Source organism: Bombus vancouverensis, chromosome 1 (genome assembly GCF_051014615.1).
Source record: "Bombus vancouverensis nearcticus chromosome 1, iyBomVanc1_principal, whole genome shotgun sequence".
Lineage (NCBI taxonomy): Eukaryota > Metazoa > Arthropoda > Insecta > Hymenoptera > Apidae > Bombus > Bombus vancouverensis.
The window spans coordinates 7,014,651-7,038,433 of NC_134911.1; the positions used below are offsets into that span (position 1 = coordinate 7,014,651).

At 30.1% G+C, this 23,783-nt stretch overlaps 6 protein-coding genes across 9 annotated transcripts; 3 read left to right on the forward strand and 3 right to left on the reverse strand.

Annotated features, from left to right (window-relative positions):
• Positions 1–399: 399 nt before the first annotated feature.
• Positions 400–4,254, reverse strand: LOC117160674 (uncharacterized). Of its 2 annotated transcripts, none has more exons than XM_033341593.2 (8): positions 4,091–4,254; positions 2,942–3,148; positions 2,599–2,860; positions 2,392–2,514; positions 1,839–2,000; positions 1,566–1,760; positions 1,289–1,479; positions 400–1,217 (listed from the first exon to the last, which is right to left on the reverse strand). In XM_033341593.2, the coding sequence occupies exons 2-8, from the start codon at positions 3,133–3,135 to the stop codon at positions 1,040–1,042; spliced, it is 1,305 nt and encodes a 434-aa protein (XP_033197484.1). In that variant the 5' UTR covers positions 3,136–3,148; positions 4,091–4,254; the 3' UTR covers positions 400–1,039. The 2 variants fall into 2 exon arrangements, with proteins under 2 accessions (XP_033197484.1, XP_033197483.1); XM_033341592.2 differs by lacking the exon at positions 4,091–4,254 and adding an exon at positions 3,388–3,567.
• Positions 4,255–4,877: 623 nt separating this feature from the next.
• On the reverse strand, positions 4,878–9,704 carry LOC117160667 (uncharacterized). The gene is made up of 3 exons (XM_033341576.2): positions 9,338–9,704; positions 8,764–9,147; positions 4,878–8,688 (listed from the first exon to the last, which is right to left on the reverse strand). The coding sequence occupies exons 1-3, from the start codon at positions 9,476–9,478 to the stop codon at positions 7,039–7,041; spliced, it is 2,175 nt and encodes a 724-aa protein (XP_033197467.1). The 5' UTR covers positions 9,479–9,704; the 3' UTR covers positions 4,878–7,038.
• Positions 9,705–10,642: 938 nt separating this feature from the next.
• LOC117160673 (uncharacterized) lies at positions 10,643–19,399 on the forward strand. 3 transcript variants are annotated; one of them, XR_013061925.1, is made up of 8 exons: positions 10,643–10,976; positions 11,541–11,821; positions 11,913–12,206; positions 12,315–12,630; positions 12,714–13,145; positions 13,232–13,497; positions 13,579–18,708; positions 19,225–19,399. XR_013061925.1 is itself a non-coding variant. In XM_033341590.2 (7 exons), exons 1-6 carry the CDS (start codon positions 10,881–10,883, stop codon positions 13,490–13,492), a joined length of 1,680 nt encoding a protein of 559 aa, XP_033197481.2. In that variant the 5' UTR covers positions 10,643–10,880; the 3' UTR covers positions 13,493–13,497; positions 13,579–19,399. The 3 variants fall into 3 exon arrangements, 1 of the variants encoding a protein (XP_033197481.2); XR_004464850.2 differs by having other exon boundaries at positions 13,579–13,791; positions 15,210–19,399; XM_033341590.2 differs by having other exon boundaries at positions 13,579–19,399.
• LOC117160686 (ninjurin-A) lies at positions 17,172–17,812 on the reverse strand. Its single transcript, XM_033341615.2, has 2 exons — positions 17,543–17,812; positions 17,172–17,369 (listed from the first exon to the last, which is right to left on the reverse strand). The coding sequence occupies exons 1-2, from the start codon at positions 17,810–17,812 to the stop codon at positions 17,172–17,174; spliced, it is 468 nt and encodes a 155-aa protein (XP_033197506.2).
• On the forward strand, positions 18,601–22,380 carry Argl (Argininosuccinate lyase). The gene is given in 5 exon segments (XM_076621282.1): positions 18,601–18,640; positions 20,064–20,236; positions 20,407–20,532; positions 21,278–21,489; positions 22,278–22,380. Coding segments are annotated over 5 exon segments (654 nt in total).
• A 335-nt stretch (positions 22,381–22,715) lies between these two features.
• Positions 22,716–23,675, forward strand: LOC117160680 (very-long-chain 3-oxoacyl-CoA reductase-like). The gene has a single exon (XM_033341607.2). It carries the CDS (start codon positions 22,722–22,724, stop codon positions 23,643–23,645), a length of 924 nt encoding a protein of 307 aa, XP_033197498.1. The 5' UTR covers positions 22,716–22,721; the 3' UTR covers positions 23,646–23,675.
• Positions 23,676–23,783: the final 108 nt, after the last annotated feature.

Genomic DNA, 23,783 nt, shown 5'->3' on the forward strand with positions numbered 1-23,783 from the left:
GCAGATAACAATTGAAGATATACATAAATATCTTATTTTTTTACTGTTCTTTATAATTTATAAGAAAACAAATAATTTATAAATTTGATGAAATAGAAATTTTATTACGTGCAATGACATCGTTAACAATATGAAAAAGAAATGGAATGATGTTGTACGATATAAAAATCAATAACACAACAGTTTTTTGTATATGGCTCTAATGCTTACATAATTTCAAATATAAAATAATACAACATACATATATAAAATAATAACAAGAAATGTATGTTTCATAAATGATGATCAATATACAAAATTTTGATTATGTTCATAAATAATTGTTAATGAATCAATTTGTACACATGTACATACGAGAATTACTTAATCAATAATTTTTTAAAATATTACCATCACATACCTGTAGTCTATAACTTTTATTTATTTTTTTGTAATAAATAATCTTTATAATAAAAAATCGTTTTCTCAATAGTTTTTAAATATCCTAAATATATGATCTTTTTAAATTGAACAAACTCGATGTATGAATTTAAAAAGATGTATTAAAGTAAAAACTTATTTGGTTTCTACCATTTGTTCTTTTGCATTATCAGTACGGCACATAACTCTCTCTCGCTTTCTCTCTCTCTCTCTCTCATTGAATAATGTATTTAAAATACTTCATACATATATAGTGCCTTCATTTGATAATGAAATTTTATTACCATCAACGCAAAGCAATGTATCCTATTTGTTACATTAAAGATAGAAAATGCAATAATATTAGATTGCACACAAATATTTATATACAATATAATGGAATTGTAACACATGCGCGAATAAATATATTGAACACACATGGAAGTTGTAAAATTAAAATATAAACTTGAGATACTATTCTATGCTCCGCATCATAGAATTTGTTTATGATTGAAATTAATGAAAAATAAAAAATTGTTTATACTCCTAATCCTTACAATTATATTCATTTTTGCGGAAAATAGATTTATACAACAATAAAAGTATCGTGTTATCAAAGCCTCCAGAATGACTGTACTTCTCAAATGCTTGTGTGTGTTTCATCAAAAGAGGTAACTATTTTAACGTTCGGTCTTTGTGTCTTAAAAGTTTCAACACCTTGTCTTGTAACAGATGTGCCACTTACATCCAGATGTTCGAGACTCGATGCATTTAAAGCTAAATGTACGAGACTTGAGTTTGTAACATGTGGATAATTTCTGGAATACATAAAAAATTGTCATTTATTACTGTTAAAATTTGAATCAGAAGTTTTCTAATCTAATAGTACCTAACAACCAATGTTTTTAAATGAGGATTATTAAATATTCGTTTGTCTCCTTCTACAACTATAACTTCTTCTGCCAAATTATTGATTATACGATCACAAGTATCACTTCCAAGAGCACAAATTGCTCTGTCTGTTATTAGGCATCGTCCAAACATATAATTCTCCCAACGAAATCCATCTTCGACCAGGAACTAAAAGCGGAAAAAGATGCAAATTATAACAATTGTATATATGTCATTTAATTCTATTACTTTTTGCACGTTGTCATTATACCTACTTGTGCAAGATTTCTATCTTCATATACAGGATGTTGATTCAAAGGTTCTCTCTGCAAAGGTCGAGATTCTGAATCGGGCGATTCCATGTTTCTTAAACTGGAAGGACATTCCAGATAAAGATGTGTCAAAGTTTTAGTACAACTAAAGCATCCAACTTCACTATCACCAAGTGCTGTATCTCGCAAATCAAGAATCTGAAATATATAATCAATTAATCATTTAATTTAATGATTTATTAAACATTAATAATAACAATACATAAGATTATTTACTTCTAATGTTTTGAATCCAAATCTTGTAGCTAAACTAGTGTAAGCAACGCATTCGCCTAAGCGATGGCACGAGTTTAGCCTTAATTCCTTTAACTTTGGCATCTTACTAATGACCAACAATGAATGTGGAGTAAACCATTCGCAATTACTTAAAATTAAACACTGAAAAATATGCAAATATTATAAAATGAATAATAATAAATTGTGTACAAATTAGTAAGAGCTCAAACAATGTAAAGCAGGAAAAAATAACAAAAATAATACACAAAATTATATGTAATCCACACCTGTGTTTGTATTGTTAGAATACTGATACCTAGGATAGAAGATTAGACTGATAGTTAGAATAGAAGATTGTGAAGAGTTATTTAAAAATTAATTCATCAAATAATTAGTAAGTAAAAGAATTTCTCAATTTTCAATTAATATAAGCAGTTATTTTGTAACTTATAGTTATTCATTTGTAATAAAAATCTATACAATAAAAGTAATTAAGTACATAAATGCTAAAAAGTTTTCGAAAATACGTGCAATTGAAAAGTGAGATTCTTACTGTTAAATTAGGCATATGGAAATTCATTTTGAAAAAATATGATTTATTACTACGCAAATGTTCCATTTTGCAGCCTTCTAATGAAAGTTTTTCTATGGTACTTGGAAAATCTGTAATTTGAATCTGTAAATAGAGAAAATATGTAATTTACAAAAGAATTTTTTAATTTCATCTGCCAAGATAAACAATAAAAATAGTTAAACTTACCTTGTCTGCATTAATACAATATTCCTCTATAATTAATTCTTTAAGTTGAGTACATGTAGCTTTAACTGAGTTGAGAAAGTAAGGACTAAGTCCTGCATCATTTTCACAATATAAATCACCACGCATAGCAAGACTTGTTGTTATAGGCTGTAGAAATTTTATATATTCTTTTAAATCATCTAATAATATAGGTGTTGCTCGAAAATCTACCCTTCTCCATAAAGTTTTATCTTGTGCTATTTGAGCTAGTCGTTGACAAGATCTAGAAACAGTAATAACATGTAATAAAAGAAGAAATATATATACATATATATATTTCTTTATTTAGTTTAATAAAACTTACAAACTTATTGCCATGAGATCTTTAGGATTCAAATATTTAAATATGTTCAATAGAACATCATCAGAGAAGTCTAATATATGTGGATGTATTATTATATCATTTGCCTTTTCATTTTCTTCAAATTTGATGCGTTTCATATCTTCTTCACTACTTGATGCTTTAGGAGATAAAGATCTACTGCGTTTCATTTTCATTTTCTTTTTACACCTGTATAACATAGTAAGTAGAATATTAAAATAAAATTTGAACATACCTTAACTTGAAGTAATGAAAATTTAAAATTTTTAAATATTCTATATAACTACTATTAATTTATAGTAAATCTAATCTAAAACAAATAAAGAAGATTTGTATTTTTCGCATAGTCATCATATAATCCAAATTGGTCAAGCTGTATATACGCTTTATTCAAAATAATTTATAAATATAAATAAATATATATGTACATAAAACAAATTGAACGATTATGTATCGGAAACACTTGATCTTCTAATGGTTCTAATTCTTCTTGCATCTTTTTAACAATTTTAAAAAATTGAAATTGTTTTCTGTTTTCAAATTGAAATTGACGTAAAAACACAAAGAAAGTTTTGTTCACAAAACAGTCTAATTCTGACTGCTGAATAAGCTCTGTTTCTTTGGCTGAAACCCAGAAATAGTGATAAAATTTCTGCCAACCATACGCCACTATGATCAGTGATCCTACATGACTTTTTTACATATTTTATAAATAAAAGTTAATATATTCAAAAACTTAAAACAATTTTTTATTACAAAAAAAATTATGAATAATTACAGAAATATGTTATTTTATAACAGTATATAGAATTTTATTTGTTAAAACAAAATGTTGCCAAATTGCATATTGGATATACAATATGAAAAATATTCATTTTAGATCAAAAACATTTTGTAAACATCAAATCAGAGTAAATGATGCTTAATCAAATTGAGAAATTCGTTCACCATAATGTTATGACAAAACTTTACATATGCTACGAAATTTTACTTTCAGGACTTTAATTCGTATCAATGGAATACTTTCTTTTTATAAACAAATCACACAAATTGTTGTACTATTGTCACAAATCAACAAGTAACAACATAACCTTACGTTTGAAATACTGTCACTATATTATTGATACTTACCAGATTATTACATGCAATTTTAAATAAAAATGATTATACTCGAAAAGATATCGTCATAAAAACTAATTGTCTTAACATAATGCACTTAATTTGTTTAATTTGTTGAAAAGTATATGTATATACAAAATGATGACTGCACACACACACTTTTCTGATCAAACTAAACAACTTCTTATAAACTTGACCTTAGTTTATTATAAAGATGTTTTTTTATGTAAGAACAAATTGAAAACAAATTTGCAAAAAAATATATGATGAAATATTAAAACGTATAATTGAAATTTTATATGCAATTCATACGGATCGGAAAAATTATAGAAAGCATTTAGTATGACTTAAAATGCTTTTTCCAAATCCTACGTTACGAATGAAAAAAAAGCGACTTTCTTAAATATCGAATTAATATTTTTTTTAACTTATTCCATATTTTTCAGTGTTACTTAACAACTTCTAATGCTCTTTTGTTTGAACTAGTTCTAGAACAGATAATATACAGCATTCTTATTATTTTCTTAAATAATGAAATCTTAAAAATAATTATTTAATAAATAGCGCTTTTTCTTTATTGTTTATGTGTTTTATATACATAACTTAGACTATACTTTGTAGATCTATGTATTAATTTACATAACTTAAAATAGCGCGCAGGATTAAAATTACATTGTGCATATTCAACGTTTTAATTTATTAACTTAAAAATCGTAATGTCCCTGTAAATAGAAATAAAAATCACGAAATTTAATTTAAATTTATATGGGAAGACTGGAGTGAATAATATACTAGTATCTTTTTAATATATTATAATATATTTAAATATAATATTAGTTTGAAAATATATACAATGTAAAATATAAAAATTAACAGTATAAATTTCAAAAATAATCATATCTGAACAAGTAATGTCATTTTGTTGCAAGTTGCACATAGAGCAGGGGGCTACTTAAAATCAAAGATTATCAATTTTATTTGTTTTTATAAATAGATCTGCAAAACAAATGATTCTCATGACTTCAATAATTAGGCACAAAGTATGCAATTAATAAAAGCACTGTATCTCTTTTTCTTTGGATTTAATATCTACTTTACAATACTTCAGTATGAATAAAGAGGTATTTTCTGCTTTGTGGAAAATACCATTTTCCTTAGGAACAGTGCACTAACAATTTTTCGTCTTACTCACTGGACCATGTTATATACAATGTCATTACTATAAATCTATGTACTTTGAATGTACATCTAGCACTAGCTGATATAGAAACACAGTCTTAAATTCATTACTTCTGCTTTGATATACATATATATATATACAAGACTTTATAATAAAATAAAGTCTGACCAGTAATTAAAATAAATCTTTTGTACTGTAGAAAGTTCATTTGTATCTTAAGACGTTTATTATGCAACAACAAAATTCTGTTATTGTTATGTTCAATCACGAATTCTGTGCTCACATTTAAATGAAGATTTTTGTTTATTTTCAGTAAATAATACGCATCAATATACTCTGTAAAAAATATGGTAGAAAATTGTGCGATCAAATCTTCTTCACTAATACTTGTTACATCAAACAGAGTGAAGAAAATGGTGCAGATAAATTAAATATCACTATAAACAACGATTTGGAGCAAATTATACATTTTTGGTAACCCACTATTATTGTGCAAAAGTACAAAATTTAATAAGTATATGGTTGAAATATTAATAATATATACTGGGAACTTTTATTTGAAGATATAGTTGCCCCCTGTTTGATCTTATTATGTAAGAGACAAATTATAAGAAAGAAAAAAGAAAGAAATGGAAAGGTAACATAAATTAAGTAATAATGTATGCTAATTATATAGACAGATACAATGGAAGTAATGTGGCTTAAGAAATATAAATTCTCTTCATTCTTCTTGATTTTGGTCAATATATGCTGGAAATTTAGCAAGAATTTTAGACAATTATAATTTCCAATATACTTATTTCCAAAGTTTACTGTATGGCACGCTCTCATTTGTTAGAAAACAACGACTTTACGGTCGTTGTATGTATTATAGTGCTATACAATATATGTATATATTGTATGCATACTTAACCAAAATCTTAACTGTAACAGAGCTAATCAGGTAGATCATACCTGAATTTACCTTACATTTATTTTCCTATTATTTATCCAATTTATATGTATATAATATAAATTTCTTTGGTCTTAGATTTTGTTTTGCATTCTAAGTTTACATACAAAATTATTTCATTGATTCTAATAATTATGTATATAACATATATATAACTAGAAAAGATATTGCACAAAGCAAAATATAAACAATAATATTTTTATAAAATTGATTTGATTGTTTATAATAAAAAAATCTAAATATTGATTACATCATTAACTATCGATGAGAAATTATACAACAAAAATGTTATACATATTTCTATGCTAATTCTATTAGTATAAGCAACTAAAATTCTGATTAGATATTGATTTAATATCTTCATTTCAAGCTAATGGAATTGAAAATATATCTCTAATCAGGTATTGGAACAACCTCATGACTATCTACGCACACATAAATTTTTTAACACACGATTTTTTCGAACATTAAATAACAGTGTGCATTCATACAAAACATAGCATGCATTTCATACATGTAATACTTTACTGGCAAAATATATACAATTTACTTTAAGTTAAGCTCATAAGCCACTGAAGATTCTACTTTCTGACCGATTGATTATTAGTATAATATAAATGATAAGTTATTTAACTTTTAATATGTTTAAAATAATAGTATTTAAATCCATCTTCTTGCCTTATTAAAGTACAAAAAATTTTCTTCTCGAGTAACAGCAGGTATAGTTTAAGAAAATATTTTAGCGCGTCATAAAAGTTCTCTTGCTCACATAACAACAATCTTGTTATCATTTGGCAAGAGAACATAATAGACACGCTTCCCCTTATCTCATTGAAACTCTTGTACATTATTATGATACTGGTTATTGAATGAACCATTTGGTTGCTCATTTCTTTCAATGACACTCTGCATTTCAACTGTTGATCCATTATTAGACTGACCATTGCTATTATTTAGATTCCCAGAGTTAGTAACATTACTTGTTACCATATTTATATTACTGGTAGCATTTGACTGTTGTGTTTGTTGCTGTTGTTGCTGTTGCTGCTGTTGATCACCATTTGCAGTATTCTGAGAAGAATTATTATTATACTTTGATCTATGCCTAAGTTTGTGAGTTGTAAGATATTGTTTTACAGAGAATGCTTTGTGACAAATATCACATTTGTATGGTAAAGGATCCTGACAATTTACACCATCTCCAATAGTTGAAGCATGAGTTGTTAAATGCATTAAATAATAATGCTTCACCACAAATGACTTCCCACAGGTTTCACAAATATATGGACCCGATACACCATGCGTTTTACGATGTTTGTGAAGATTGTCTTTTCTAGAAAAGCTTTTACCACACATTTCACATTCGTGCATTTTTTCACCTGTGTGAGATACAGAGTGTCTAACTAAATGTTCTTTGCGACTAAATGCCTTTGAACACGTAGTGCACACATAAGGACGTTCACCGGTATGTAGTTTCCTGTGTTGATAAAGATGTTCTTTTCGTTTGAATGGCTTACCACAAACATCACAACTAAATGAATTACTATTACTTTGTAAAGGATCTTCTTTGTTACTACTATTATCAGAAGTTTCATTTAAAAGGCTCTGAACAGAGCAACTATGAGTGTTCAATTGATTTATGGTAGTGAAAATTTTGCCACACTCTTTGCAAATGGCGTTCCTATGAGTTTGTGAAATAACTTGAGGATTTACAGTAATTAAAGATGTTGGTTCAGGCCCTGATTTGATTCTTAAGAATTCAGAAATTTGTCCGATCGAGTTGCGAGATATTGTATCTTCTGACTTTGTATAATCTTTAAATTCTTTTGGCTCATCCCGTACAGTTTGTGCAACCAAAGGTGTTTCTTTAAATCCTAAATTTAAAAATACTTCTGGTGTAGCTTGTACAGTATAACCCTGTACATTTTGTGTTCCACTTTCATCTTTTTGAGTTTCAGACTGTACTTTCTGAATGATTTGTTGATTTTGCTTAGATTCAGGTTCTGCCTTCAAAATGATATTATTATTTTGATGTACTACCTGTCCTTGAGGTTCCTGCTTAATTGGAAACTCCTGTTGTGTAGCAATTTGCACCTGTTTTTCAATTTGTTGAAGCTGTCTATGTTGTTTTTCAAACTCTCTTTGTTGTCTTTGTAACTGCTGAATCTGTTGTGTTATTTGTGTCTGATTTTGTTGTTGTTGTTGCTGCTGCTGCTGCTGCTGCTGACCAACTTGTGGTTGATTTTGTGACTGAGAAATTTGTCTTTGAGATTGTATTTGTTGATTTATTTGACCATGATTTTGAATTTGATTTTGCACTTGTTGAATTTGTGAGGTCGTAGTTTGTTGATCGTTAATTTGATTGTGTGCTTCATTTGATTGTTGAGGAGATACTTGCTGCGAAGTTTGTTGCTGATAGCTATAATGGGTTTCTGCTGTTGCTTCTACAACAGCAGCTGCCATACCTCCTGCTTGCATCTAAGATAAATATTAATATAAATTAGTAATAGTATCACATAAAAATAATTTTTAATATTTTCTCTGTTAACAAACCTGCATGGCACATTTGTATTGTTGAACTCTTGCTTGGACTCCACTGATAATTTGAATATTCGAGGCATTTATATTACTAACAACAACAGGTTGTTGATGCTGCATTTGCTGCTCATTATTAACTATTTGATTTCCAGTCGTTGTTGTTACTTTCTCTATTCCCTTTAACACTTCATTCTCAGGGGTTGTAGGTCTGTCCTTTTCTGTGCTTTTCACATAAACCTTACCCTCCTTTAGAAAATCTTCTGAGAACCGCAGTGAAGTAAAATAAGATTCTAACATACCCTCTGCGCTCACAACTGTTTCTCTGAATTCAATAAAATTTTCTAATTTCTTTACACATTCGTGGCAAACAATTTTTGGCAAGGAATCTTCCTCCAAAACCTTAAAGTTCAAATTAAATACTAATTATATAAACCATCCATATCCTTTCATACCTAATCAGATTATATTATTAAATAAAGAAAGAATTACAATGACCATATAGATATATCAATAAGAAATTATCTGTTTTATCAATTGAAATTTTTCAAAACCATGTCTGGGTCAAAATGAAAGTGTACAAAAATCTCACTTGTATAGGCAAGTACGTCTGAATCTTTGTTTGAAGTTGCAATCTACGTCCTTCTTCCCGGAAAATATTCATTTTGGTTCCTTCGCTGCTAGTACACAATCTGCACAGTTCGTAATAATTCACTCTTCGATATCCAGACATTGTTTTCCCGCGGAAAACTAAATAACGCGACCTTAAAAAAATCGCGGACAGCTTTATTTCCGAAGGAATACACACGTAACAATGATCACTGTTCCCCTATCATCATTGACGATCCTATTTTGCATATAAAATACGATTCTATTTGATATCGCATTTCTGAGACTACGTGAATTGTACCCGTGGCCATTTGCAGCTTGTGTGATTATAGCGACAACGAAGTATAATAAAACGCGCTAAAAATTTAAATTCCTAACTAAAACGTGTATAAACATACACAAATTTAAAAACATATGATAATTTTTAATTATAATGTATATCATTACAAATTGTCTTGCGTGTGATTTTATGATGGCTGTACAATAAAATACAATAAATGTTCATTTTAGAGTGCTCGTATTTATATTTATCATACACTTGTAGTCTTAAATTGTTTGAAATTTGAGTGTTAATATAATACATGAAATGATAAAGAAAAGTTAAGAATATAAATACAACACAAATATGATATGGATATGTATTATTTATATAAAAAATATAACATAAATACGATATGTAAGAAATAAAATGAAACAATAAGTAAAGAGTATTTTTTTATATTTTAGCAATAAAATATTATGACTATATATCCATATATATTTTTACTTACAATTTGACACATGATTTGACACAATAATTCATCTGAAATACAAAATAAGTAGAAAATAAAGGATATTGTGTATAAAATAATAAGTAAAGAATGTTTACCATCTCGTATGAAGTAGAATATTATAACTATATACCTATATGTTTGTGCTTTGTTTACTTGATGCAATAGTTCATCTAAAATACAAAATAATAAATATTGAAAAAAGCTTGTTTGTATTATATTTTAAAATCTTTTTATCGTTATATATAGTTAAAAAGATAATGATTTCCCTAAATGCTCGCACGAAATATAATCTTCTGTTAAAAAATATAATCTTTATTATAAAAAGTATAATCTTTATAATCCTTTTGATTGCCATATGTGATTAAAAAATGTTATGATTTCGCCAAATATTCGTACCAAATACACATATAACGATGCGTGTAACAATAGTTGGTGATTTGCGAGGTCCAATCTGATTTAAGAGCGAGAATATATCGAATGAGGAAACGTGGAACATTGAACCGGATAGATAAAAATGTCATCACCAACTGGTGGAGTTTCCTGTGTAGGATAGTATCAGGAATAGCTTTTGGAAGGTGATGATTGATCAATTATAATTCCACGGATTTCACGTTATTGTGTGCATTCAATTTGTAAAAAGAATGTTTGAAAGTGAGATACATTGAAGGTAAATTATGAAAGAGAAACTATCGATCGAGAAAGAACGTGGTAAGAAATTAGTACGATAGTACGAGGATCCTAACCTTGTTGAAAATGAAGTCTGGCACTGTGAACAAACATAGAGGTTCTACGCTTTTAAAAACGGAAGAAAACGAACAAGTCTATCAATTGATAGGAAATCGGTGTCAGGTAAAAACTACTTTAACGAAAATTTGCACCTGCGAACATCATAACTGTCATTATAGTACTATGATTATGACCTAAATTTTATCTGTCGATCGACAGATATAGATAAACGCGTTCTGTCAACTTCATTTTTATGGTATTTGTAAATAATCTCGTCATCGCTGATATTCGAATTAAACATTACTTCCGTTTGTGATATATTTAACAGTGCAGAAAAGAATGTTCAATGTTAAAGATATTTTATTAATTGTTTTGTGTGAAAGCAGCACTGGTTTTATATATTTTTTGCTTAAACTTGCTGTGAGAATAAACTCATATGCTTAAAATTACGTATTAATCATGAATGAGTCAAATGATGCATCGAAAGAATAGTAATTATGCAAAAATTTTCCACAATATAATTATATACTTGTTTTCCAGTTGTTGTTGCAATCTTTGTGCTTTCTCATATTGTTTATGAATATTTTATGTTATTTATATTTAATTAATATAATGTTAACATAAGAATTAATTGTTCAATGAGTAATATAATACTAGAAGAAATAAATAATTTTTTATGCCTTGCAGTGTTTAGCAGCTGGAGTTATTCAATTATATTTGACTGAACCACCTTTACACAAAGAATGGATAAAGAAAACTACAGGTATTATAACATTGATAAGGGATAATCCTAGACGTAGTTTTTTCCTTCGTTTATATTGCTTACAAAGGAAAGCAATGTTATGGGAGCATGAAGTATATAATGCAATGGACTATAAAGCACCAATGAGTTACTTCCATACATTTGAAGCAGAGGATTGTATGACTGCTTTTAATTTTGCAAGTGAAACAGATGCTGTTACATTAAGGTAAGTTGTATTAGGATATGAAATAAAAATATCAAATAAAGTGTTATATATTCTTTTCTGAATTTAATTTTGAAAAATTACTTGGTTTTAGAAACATTCTTCTTGATAAGTTGAATGCCAAACGTCAGAAAAGGCAACAAAGACGCTCTAAGGTAGAAGGAGAAACTCAGCATGGTGCAACATTGCCATGGAGAAATCAAAGCAACGCATCACCTGTTGCATTTAGTACAGGATCAACTTCTAATTTATTAAATGGAACCCCAACTACAATTGGTGTCAATAGGAGTGCTTCTAGTAGTTCTATGTACAAAAGTAAAAAGAAAAAACGAGAGAAAACCAAGAAAAGATTAACGAAAGATGACATTGGTCCTCCATCCAATTTTAGGTTGGGAGTTTACTAATTTGTCCCATTTATGCTTGTGCCTATTGTGCCCACTTATAATTTTGGTTACATTTTACAAATATATGTTTATATTTATTTTAATATTTTTAGACACGTTACACACTTGTCATGGAATACTAGTAGCAAAGAATTGGAATTAGACAAAGTCGATCCACATTTAAAAATATTTCTTGATATAGTTGGTGTGTCGGAACATCAATTCAGAAATCAAGACACGCGTGATTTTATTTACGATTTTATTGAAAAAAATGGTGGGATGAATGCCATTAGGGAAGATATATCTTCATCTGCCCCGAAAACTAATGCACTACAACAATTGCAACAACAACAACAACATCAGCAACAATCTCCAGCTGCGCCTCAAAGACAGGAATATCCCCCTCCAGTTCCAGCAAGAACAATAACAGTTTGTTTATTTTTCTCTATAATATTACATGTCTATATAAAATAAGCAGTCTTTATGAAGTACGTTTTCGAACATTTTTGCAGCATCAAACACGAAGTGCTCCACCACTACCTCCAAATCGAATTAATGCACCTTCAACACCGCCAAGTGTACCACCTAGTGCACCACCTAGTGCACCACCTAGTGCACCACCAGTTCATAGAACATTACCATCTCGACCGCCACCACCTTCTTTAACTTTCGCACCATCACTACCACCACCTCCACCTCCGCCTCCTCCTCCTCCACCACCTCCACCAGCTCCAACTCCTGCTCCAGCTCCAGCTCCGCGTTCTAGAAGTAATTTAACTACACCTGTTCCACCTCCTCCACCATTACCAAGTACTGATGATGGAACAGTCAACGCAAGTGCTATCAATAATAATAATACTACTAGTAATGACAATAATAATGGGGATATCGCTGATCTAAGGTCAACGCTTATGGAATCCATAAGGAGTGGTACTAGACTCCGAGTTAGTATTAAAATGAAAAATTTATAATTACGAAGTCGAAATTGTATAACTGATTTTGATGATTATATATTATCTTTCTGTTACAGAAAATTGATAAATCTGAAGTAAAACAAAGTCCCCCTCCTCCGGATTCAAGGAATGCTTTGTTAGAAGAAATTCGTCGTCAAGAATTTGTGTTAAGGCCCGTTTCGAACGAAGTAAAAAATGAACGAAGTAAACCAGCGTTTCAAGGAGGATTAGCTAGTGCTTTATCAAGAGCTCTTGCCGAGCGATCAAGTGCAATCCATAGTGAAAGTGATGATTCGACTAGTGAAACCAGTGATGATGATGATGACTGGGATGATTAACTCAGGTCAGAAAGAATTAACACATAGGATTATGAGATGTAATCTGAATGATACCTTGTTAATAAAGATATGAAATATTGTTTCAGATGAAGCATATGACTCGAGGAATAAAATAATGTATCACTGTGATAAATCTGCTATCAATAAACATGTAAACAGATTAGCTACTTTAAATGTATAATATAATGATTTTGAATTTGATATCCAAAGAAGAATGAAAATCACATGTAAATGTTCCGAAAAAGGAAATCACATAATGTGTTATCAGGAAGTAAGGCATATTTACATGGATAGGGCAGGTAAGGGCAGAATAAAGGTTCTGGTATAATTTCAAAAGAATTGTGACATGCAATTATCTGGTCTGAAGGAGAAAAGAAGATATTATATAAAGCAAATACGATGTTATATAACACAACAGGCATAAAAATATCAATTTTTCGTTTACTAGTATTTATTCGTTTAACTGAGGATCAGCATTTGCCAAATAAAATGAATACCATGGAAACGATTACACCTATTCAAGCTGTTTCAATAAATATTATAAGAAATATAATAATAATACAGTTAAGTAAAAACTAGCGTAATTCTGTAGTGCAGTTAACAATATTACAAATTCCATGTAAATTTGTACTATTACTTCAAAAGTTAGTACACTTCCTGTATGATGATTACGAAATTTGCCTTAGTTTGTCCTGCCCAATTCGTGTAACTCAAAATACATATAATTTTAAGTTAGCGACCGATAGTCCAAGATGCACATTTACGGTGGAACAAAACTGTAAACGTAAAATAGATTTTCAAATTAATTGGAGTTGATCTATCAATCAGAATAGAACAAGGAAATAAAAGTATTAAACACATTACAATTTTTCTAACTTAATACTCGAAGAGATTGCAATAATTTCGATACTAAACTGTATACAAAAGATACATCGAAACTATGTTAATTCATAGGAACCTCACCTAAAATCTAAAAAAAAAAAAAGAAAGAAAAAAAGAAACGTATAGTTAATGTATCTATATGTATTATTGTACAGATCGACTTTTAAGAATTTAAGCTTTTATCTATTATAAAATTAATCGTATTACGCATGTTAAGGTCGACTTATATACCTGACGTTTCAAAACTGGAAATCGAGCCTTGTAAAAGTATACATAAGTTACATTTAAATTCATCAGTATGCTAAATCTTTGTTAAAGAAACGATCTTCTCTTTTTTTACTGTTTTGTTTATAGACTTGGAAACTCGTTTGAGGTATTTAAATAACGGCCTTGTATCTAGTCGCCTACGATGCTAAAACAGGTGCCCTGAACTGATGTAAATTATAATATCTTAAAGGAGTTTCTAGAGTCTTTAAATATCCCGATAGATTAAGGGATGATAATTTTTAATACTTTATTACACTAATCCTTTTTACGTTTTTTTTTATCCATTAACTTATTGTGTCAGTTCTAATATCTGTCGGCCTCTGTATTAAGAGAGGAAGTCATGAGAATGGTGTTTTACAATATACAAATGAATTAAATGAACTTCCTTACTTCATCATGAAGTATGAGCAGTCCTGCATTGTTGGACAATATAATTCATTCGTTCAATTAAAAAAAGAAAGCAGCGCATCAAACGACTCTTCTTAGATTTATCCTATTAAAGTACGTAGACGTAAGGTTACGATTAACGATGTAGTAAGAATTGTATATTTTCACGTGTGTGATATAGGTGTCGAGACCACAGGATTGAAGCGGAAACAGAGAAATTGTCTATGGGAGTGTATGAAGCACAAGATAAAAAGTTTTATGCCACTATGGAGAAATCCTAGTCACACAGAAATGAGAAAAAAGGAATATGTTAATTATTAGTTATTGTATTTTATTATATTCTATGCAATATTATTGTAACGTAAACGCTGTTCGACGTCCGAACTTCTCTTTCGATTGACTAGAAAAATCATAGTTGCAGGATTCTTTGCTTCGATTACTGTCGAATATATGAAAATACCGACACGAGAGCGTAATTAAGAGAAAGAGGGGATCTACGCTATATTTGTTAACTAGGATAAAGGGAAAGTAGCGAGAGATGTTAAAACAAAAGACTTGTTACATATGATAAGCTAATAAGATTGTATGAAGAATGGGAGAATTACAAAATTTTACTTTGAACGCATTATATAGAAGTATTGTTGCATTTAAGAAGAAAAAGAAAAGAGAAAAAGAGCTATTAATGGGCATGTATCTTTGTCCAGTTTTAAGAAGTAAATTGTTCTTCTATTGAATGTACATATAACATAGTACATGTTACAAATCGTATTCGGTTTGTGTTGTGACTACCAAATATCAAAAACTATAAAAAAACGAACATATAACAAATATTAATTTACTTTAACATGCAACTTCCTCTTCTACTGTATTATTTTTTGTATTAACTAAAGAAGAAATAGACTCATATATAATTTATAGCGCAAATTTTATGAACTAATGCAGAATGAATGTTTCTTCTTTGTTATTGTGGAAGAACAAAAAAGAAAAAAGATTCATCTACAGAGATGATAGGGTTCGTGATAGCAGAAACCTAAATCTGTTATGTGTACATAGTTTTAAAAGGAACGTTGAATATACGTTAAAATAATGTTTATACTATTTATTTAACAGTCAGCTTTTATATATACTGGAAATTAGGTTTAAGTAGATCAGATATGTATATCGGTCTAACTAAATATTTTTGCTATGAATATGATGAGATAAATAAAATATGCGTGTGGAATTTGCGATTAAAAAAGAACCGGAAGTAAATATTCAAATTTTTTCGTTAAATTTGTAACGATAATTACCCATTATTAATTACTTCGTTTGTGAGATTCGAATGTTATAACTGTATTCAAATATACAAGAAAACATATCAAAATTTTGAAAAATATTAAATGATGATTTTGTATAGAAGCAAATATTTTGTAAAAAAAGAAAGAAAGAAATACCTTTGATATGGGACTAAAATTATATCCGAATTGATTGCATTAAACTAATAAAAGACCAACTTTCCAAATCTTAGAAGAAAGTAGCTTCTTCGTAAAATTGTAATTTCTAAAAAAAAGATATGTATCATGCCATTTATGTAACTGAAATTGTTGACTTTATCGATAAATGTTTAAATACAAATATATCAATAGACACGAAAGAGAAAGGAATAGACGTAGAATGTTGTAACTTATTCGTTAATAACTTAGTCGTTTACGAAAGATGTTGAAGCAAAAGACTGTTAGATAAAGTAATTTCCTGAAAATTTGCACGTTGCATCACTTGTTAACTAGATACTTTTAACATAAACGTTAACGCAATCCACAGCTCTTACCTACTAAAATAGACAATCATGCATCATGAAGTAAAAGATAACATCTGATTCTTTCTTTTTAAAAAAGTATCAAATTATTTATTTATCAATTACTTATTTATAACATGATTACATAATATATTTAAATAGAAACAGAAAGTATATTTTAATAGAGGATAGAACATTCGAATATAGAAGAAATTTATCTCTAACAATAATATTATAAATTAATACATTTGATACATCAATTTCAGATATCTTATTATCAGTTATTCATATACAAAGATAAAAGAATAAGAGAGAGCTATCTGTTTTCACAAAGATCAATATAAAATACTTCTTTACATTACATTACTGTTAATTATCATTTCTTAACAGCGGTAATGTGGTAGGAACAGGAACAGATATACTAAACGCGGCAATAAATACGTTGATGATAGTTATTAGAAAAACTCCAACTACCACGTAATTATTAATTTTTCGTGCCTGTCGTGATTTCGATTGTCCTTTTATGTCAAATCGACCTTTGAAAATCAAACTGACGCCTACGGCCACCTAAAATTTGATAGCATCTTTCTCATCAAACATACTCTTCTATAAAACAGAAAAAATAATATTCTATACTCGTTCGTATCTGTATCATATTAGTTTGTTGCAATTCGTTATCCATTAAAATTTAGAGAAGGTAGTAGAAAGAAACATTGCGTTAATCTGATGGAGTATTATACCTGGAGAAGGAGACTGATAATGATTAAACTCAGAATCAGAAAAAAAGTGGGGCTCTCTCGCTGATATTCAATCAGGTATCTTAATTGATTTGCATTGGCGGTGATTAGGGCAACATCCATCATACCTTGTGCTACAGTCTTTTTCGCGGCATATGTATTTGATTGTTTGTATGCTTGAGACTTTTTGTCCGTCGTGTCGATGGAGATAACATCTTTCACTACCACTTCTTCCACCACCTCCAATTTATTTTCTTTCTCTTTTTCATCCATACCTTCTCTTTTACATTAATTCCACCTTTCTCTTCTTTCTTCGCTCGAACACACAATGCCTTTGTTATTTTCAATCTTTGGTCCGAGATAACTCATCGATACATAAATAACATTTATTTCTTAAATCCAATAGATATCTGAGGATCAATTACACATTTATCACTATATCTTGTCTTTTATTCTTAATATTATCAGTTATTGAACCAAATTAGTGTTATTTCGTTACTGGGTCAAAATTGGACACTTTATCAAGGAGAATATAAACGTGACAAAGTGTTCTATTACAGTACTGGAACTAAAATTCTGTTCTTCTATGATTCAAATAGTCGTCAACAAATGATTGTCATCCGGAGCTAGCAACGTCGCATGCACATTGTGATCGCTTAATCATCAATGCCGAGAATGAAGAATGCTTTGTTCAAACAGGCTCTTGTGAGAAATATCTTACAATGTAAGTTTCTCCTTATACGAATTTCTTTCCTACATTTTAATGAAATTTTGACAGAATTATAGGATTATCGATCCTATCGGTATACAACAACATCAACATACATCAACAACGGTAATAGAGAAAACTTGGAGATTTGTGTACTTACCCGGAAAGGTGATCAAAAAGTTGCTGATAGCATTGAATAGGTTCTAATTTATCGGAGGTATCGTTGGGAGTGAAGCCAGTGCAAGAATAACGATAACTATTATCGTGTTGTATATTAAACTCGACGTGAAGCTCGACGCGGTTTTAATGAAACCACATGTGACGCTTGTCAGAAGAGAAATGTTTAAGGACAATGGTTGTATATACTCAATGGGTTTATCAATCGAGGCATCGTAATTATGTTAGCTGTTCTATCACGAGCTTATCATCGAAGACTTATTCGAAGGACAAAAAAAGATAGGTAGGAATAATCACGAAGAATTTCTGTTATTATTTCCATGTTGATTGTTGTGTGACTGATTAATTTATATTCAAGAGATTTTATAATTACGAAAACATTTCATCAAATGCTATAAATAGAGGAGTTGTAGTAAGTTCATTTAACTAGGTATTTAGGTGTAATTAGCAGGAAGTTTCTTTTCGACTTTCAATTGCATTGTTTGGCCGATTGCAACTCCTTTAATTGATTGCATTTTAACTCTAATAGAGAATGAGTCATCAATTACGATTAAGTTTTTTTTATGTGAAGCGAAAAGAAAATATAGAAATTAGAGATAATACTGATTAACTTTAATAATAAACACAAGAACTACAAGGCGAAATATCGTTGCCATTACTAATGACAGAAACATATCATGCCTTTGCTATTGTTTTATTCAATATTTACTTCATGCAATCTATTTCTGTGCATATATATATTATTTAAGAACGATTATGTGAGTGATCTTCCTCGTAAGTATAATCGATAAACTTTCAGACATTTCTCGACGAAGATTTCGAAGTTTCACATTTTTTTCGAGACAACAATTTGTACAAGGGGAACGTGTTGTAATTGTTTGAATAAGCCACTATGCAGCTGACACCCGCGTTATTTGTAACGTGTACACAATTGATTAGCACGAAGATTAAATAAATCTTGATTTTATCGATGACACAGTGACTGCAGTATTTCATTTATATTTAATATACAAAAAGTGAAGATTGACAATTGACAGTGACGATCATTAGCTGTATTTATATGGACAAGATTGTGTATCGATCCAGGGTTTCATGATTTAGGTGTATCGATACAATCGGTCAGTATTGATAAATGAATGTATGCAAAGAACATAGAAGTTTGTAACTAAAAAAAAGGAAGAATATTTATTATATGTTAAATATTTAATTGATAAATGTTGATTTTTTAATAAAATATTTGTTATACCAAGGATGTGAACATTTAACAGGCGAAAATATATCTATTATGTATCAAATATTTTTTATCAAGATATTCACTACACCAAGGATGTGAAAATGTAACAAGGGAAGAGATATGTACAATGATACATAGTTGTATCACTTGTTCAATGTATTTTTGACAAATACATATTTACCTTGATTTCTAGTAGCATATTTATCGTATATACATTATTCTAGACGCAGTCTATTTAACGTATGTAAAACCATTACAATCAGCCGAACTCTTCTTGGGTAAAGGATCGCAATCTATAGCAAATAGCCTTGAATAAGTATTGAAAAAAAATTATTATAAAAAAAACAAAGAACAATATATCGATTTCGTGAGAAAAAGTAATAATCAAACTTATATAATGTAAGAGCACTTGGTGCAGGTGAAAGCTGGATGGGAAAAGAGTAAATTCGCCATGTACGCCGGAGATGAGGACATCCACACTGCGAACGAGCGTCGACTTTCGGTACATGCACAGTATCGGTGCATGTTTTTTTCAAACATTTTTATCAAACGGAAGTGGTTATGTACAACTATGCACCTATCTATATAATAATCGTGGAATTAATTCTGACATACTTATCTGTTCTACTTATTAAAAATTCGTCAAGGATACTTATAACAACAGAATTTTTCCTTCTTACTCTTTATAACGACAATTTTGGTGAAATATCAATTTCATCATAATGACAGTCCTAAAATAAAATTATAATTAGAAATGTTGCGAAGAAATTACACACTGGAAAGGGCTGAAATGATCAGACAGTAACGGACACGAAATTATAGCTTCGGAAGTCCATAGACATACTTATAAAGACAGTGACGAAACTCGTTCAGGTATGAAAGTTCAAATTACGTCGTCAGAAGGGAAACTGTAATTCGAGCTTATGACGTGTACAGTTTCTCGTCGATCGAATCGAGAATGTCACGGAGATTATTATTCCTGCACTCACTTGTAACGTGCCCAGCCAGTAAAATGGAGTCAATGGTAAATGTAGTGGTTGCAAAAAGTACACACCATTGTATTTATTATAGCATTTATACTAATTAAGACCAAATATATTAAATTTCCTAGTACTAATATCTAGTAGTAGTTTCACATGACTTGAAAATGTGATACTATGAAAATGAAATATGTATAGAACTTAATAAAAAAACTTTATGGGAAAAAAAGAGTATTATATAGCCACTATATGTTATGCTTAACTTGAAAACTGATATTAAATTTGCAATTAGAAATAAATTGAAATTAATTTAAAATAAACATAAATATAGGAATGAAATAAAAATATATCTTTGTTAATAGAAGTTGATGGAAGCATGGTACGCGAAGGCGGGACATGGAGAGGTTGCAAGAAATACGAAGTCAAGCGTGCCTTAGGGCAATGATGCAATAACGGCGAATCCCTTCCAAATTGATCGACGTTCTTTGACCAACAAACTGGATTTTCTTGAAATAATAGAGAACGGCATGTACGCGACAGAGACCTTGTCGGTGAGCTGTAAACATACTTTCAACACTATTGTTTTAATACTTGTCGAAGTGAATAACATGCAAATATAAAAAACAAATTTAGTTGAAATATCAGAAAAATGTCAGAAGAGAAAAGAATTTTTCTCTCAATTTACATATTCGATACTTGCATGTTGTAATTCTTCATTTCAAGCTAAGTTTCTCTTTTGGTCTTCATTAACAGCGATTCAATTGAGTCGCCTTTGCGATGATTTGACCATTTATAGCAGCGAGGAATTCGGTTTCGTGAATATGTTTGGTGCCTCGGTAACACAATCATGATTGTATTTATTTTCACGAATGAAAAATTGGTATTCTACTTGGAAATATTTGTAATTCTACTAATTTTGCTGGTTAAGTTACTCGGTTATACGGTGACGTCCAAAAGTTTTAGATCAGATAGATTTTCCACGGTATCTTAACGAATTTTAAAGAATATTATGCAACTATGTAATAGTTTTGTATATGTATTATACTACATATTTTCTTTTACTTATCATACTATCATACTCAATACTGCTTAAAATTCTTTTATTTTTCGTTTCTCGAATATAAAGTAAAAAATTTTCCTGGCTGGAAATTTTGGCACACTACCATATATCCATGATATTCCATATTTAATGAGTTTCATGACTACTTTTTGAGAGGAATTCCGTGTACCTATAACAAGGATCTCCAGGAAGATAAAAAAAGCTTGTTTTCCTCGGACAATGTTTTAAATACTAACTTTGTTGAGTGCTAAACATGCTTGAGATGAATAACAGGAAATATGCAAACGCTTTAACATCTGTTGGCAGCGGATATGGTTTACTATCTCGTACGGAAAAGACTTGATAGTCAAAATATAAAAAACAAATTATTAGATAATATTCTCGATTTTCCATTTATATAATCAATTTTTACTAAATTTCATTTAGAGAAACTTATCGCTTTACCGTAAAAGTCGTTGCTCTGTCATAATCATTGTGAGTGTCTCTTTGCGAATTGATATTTAGACAATTACAAATCGTAAAATAGGAAATTTCATTCACTGAAGTATTCAATTTCTCATTCTATATATATTTTTCAGTGAAAAGTTTGAGGAAGACATGGTACAAGTTTAGAATTTCAGCAGCAGCGCTGAATAGTACAAAGTAAGAGATGTGACCAGTACATCGGCACTGACAGAATAAATTAGTTCGAACTTAGTTACAACAAACTAATTCTATCGAAAAAATGAAAGTGAAGGGAAGACTATACACCATTTAATAGATAAAAAATAATTCAAAAATAGAACACGGGAAATATTGAAAAGCTGTCTGCTTTTTTCAAATTCTGCTAATTTCCGTTCGACTGTTTCAGGACCTCACAATATGTCACCGCTACGCCAGCATTGAGTATTGCGCAAAGAACTCCTTTTCCAATCCATTAGTGACGAATTACTCGAGACGATAAATGAAGTCAGCCAACTTATCGGTTGTCCTGTGACACTGATCAGAAACTAGACCGGAAGCACGTGTTACAATCGCAAATAATGTTGGTCGAGAAGATAGGTTATGCGGCGATTATATATTGGGGCTACAGACTTTCCCGTGATGTAATATACCGAATATACAAGAACTTTTTCTCAGTATCTGTAGTTGATTTATGTTCAATGGGTAAGTGGGCAGTAGTCACAGGATGTTCTCATGGAATTGGAAGAGCGTACGCGGAGGCATTAGCGAGGATGGGTTTGAACGTGATCCTGGTCAGTCCTGATACGGAGAATTTAAAATCTATCGCGAGTAATATCGAGGCGATGTACAATGTGAAGACAAAAGTAATTAAGCTGGATCTGTCGGAAGGTCTGGAGACGTACAACGTGATAGAAAAAGAAATGTTCGGCTTGGAGATCGGCGTGTTGATAAATAATCTCGGCATGTCATATCCGCATCCGGAATATTTCCTGGATCTTCCTCACAAAGAGAAGATCTACATGAGTATCGTTCATTGTAACATAGTCGTTGTAACGAATATGTGTCGAATCCTATTACCACAAATGGTTGTTAGAGGAAAAGGAGTCATAGTGAACGTAGCCTCAATGGTGGCTGTGTTGCCGAGTCCTTTATTGACAGTGTTCGCTGCAACAAAGGCATACATTGTCAAATTTAGCAGAGACTTACAGATAGAATATGGAAAACAAGGTGTAATCGTGCAGTGCTTGTTACCAGGCACGGTGACAAATCATACGACAGAGTCACCGCGATCAGGATGGCTAGTTCCTACACCTGAAAAATACGTTCAGAGTGCGATCAGGACTATAGGCAAAGAAAATGTAACCACCGGATTCCTGCAACATTCTATTTTGATTGGAATAATCAAATTTATTTACCGAATATCGCCGAGTTCCATCATCGTTTGGATGATCAATATTATGGAAGGAAATCGGAATAACGCGCTTCGACGATATGTCGGATGACTTTGTAGAAATATACGGAGTTTTATTTAAGGGAAATGTTTTCTTATTTTCCTTTCTTTTATATTATAGAATAATGGTAAATTCTAGATATAATTAAACCTTACAGTTAGTGTGGAAGAAGATATTGTTCCTTTCAAA

What these genes read in the sequence shown, in the direction of transcription:
- LOC117160673 (XM_033341590.2), top strand. Translation starts at nt 10,881, where the DNA reads ATGAAGTCTGGCACTGTGAACAAACATAGAGGTTCTACGCTTTTAAAA. An exon ending in ACAGATGCTGTTACATTAAG is followed by an intron (nt 11,822 to 11,912) that starts GTAAGTTGTATT and finishes ACTTGGTTTTAG; the next exon opens with AAACATTCTTCTTGATAAGT. An exon ending in GGAGTGGTACTAGACTCCGA is followed by an intron (nt 13,146 to 13,231) that starts GTTAGTATTAAA and finishes TTTCTGTTACAG; the next exon opens with AAAATTGATAAATCTGAAGT.
- LOC117160686 (XM_033341615.2), bottom strand. Translation starts at nt 17,812, where the DNA reads ATGGATGAAAAAGAGAAAGAAAATAAATTGGAGGTGGTGGAAGAAGTG. An exon ending in TTATCAGTCTCCTTCTCCAG is followed by an intron (nt 17,370 to 17,542) that starts GTATAATACTCC and finishes ATCAAATTTTAG; the next exon opens with GTGGCCGTAGGCGTCAGTTT.
- LOC117160667 (XM_033341576.2), bottom strand. Translation starts at nt 9,478, where the DNA reads ATGTCTGGATATCGAAGAGTGAATTATTACGAACTGTGCAGATTGTGT. An exon ending in AGACGTACTTGCCTATACAA is followed by an intron (nt 9,148 to 9,337) that starts GTGAGATTTTTG and finishes TTGAACTTTAAG; the next exon opens with GTTTTGGAGGAAGATTCCTT. An exon ending in AATACAAATGTGCCATGCAG is followed by an intron (nt 8,689 to 8,763) that starts GTTTGTTAACAG and finishes TATTTATCTTAG; the next exon opens with ATGCAAGCAGGAGGTATGGC.
- LOC117160674 (XM_033341592.2), bottom strand. Translation starts at nt 3,455, where the DNA reads ATGCAAGAAGAATTAGAACCATTAGAAGATCAAGTGTTTCCGATACAT. An exon ending in TCCATATGCCTAATTTAACA is followed by an intron (nt 2,001 to 2,391) that starts GTAAGAATCTCA and finishes CATATTTTTCAG; the next exon opens with TGTTTAATTTTAAGTAATTG. An exon ending in AAGATAGAAATCTTGCACAA is followed by an intron (nt 1,480 to 1,565) that starts GTAGGTATAATG and finishes TTCCGCTTTTAG; the next exon opens with TTCCTGGTCGAAGATGGATT.
- LOC117160680 (XM_033341607.2), top strand. Translation starts at nt 22,722, where the DNA reads ATGTTGGTCGAGAAGATAGGTTATGCGGCGATTATATATTGGGGCTAC.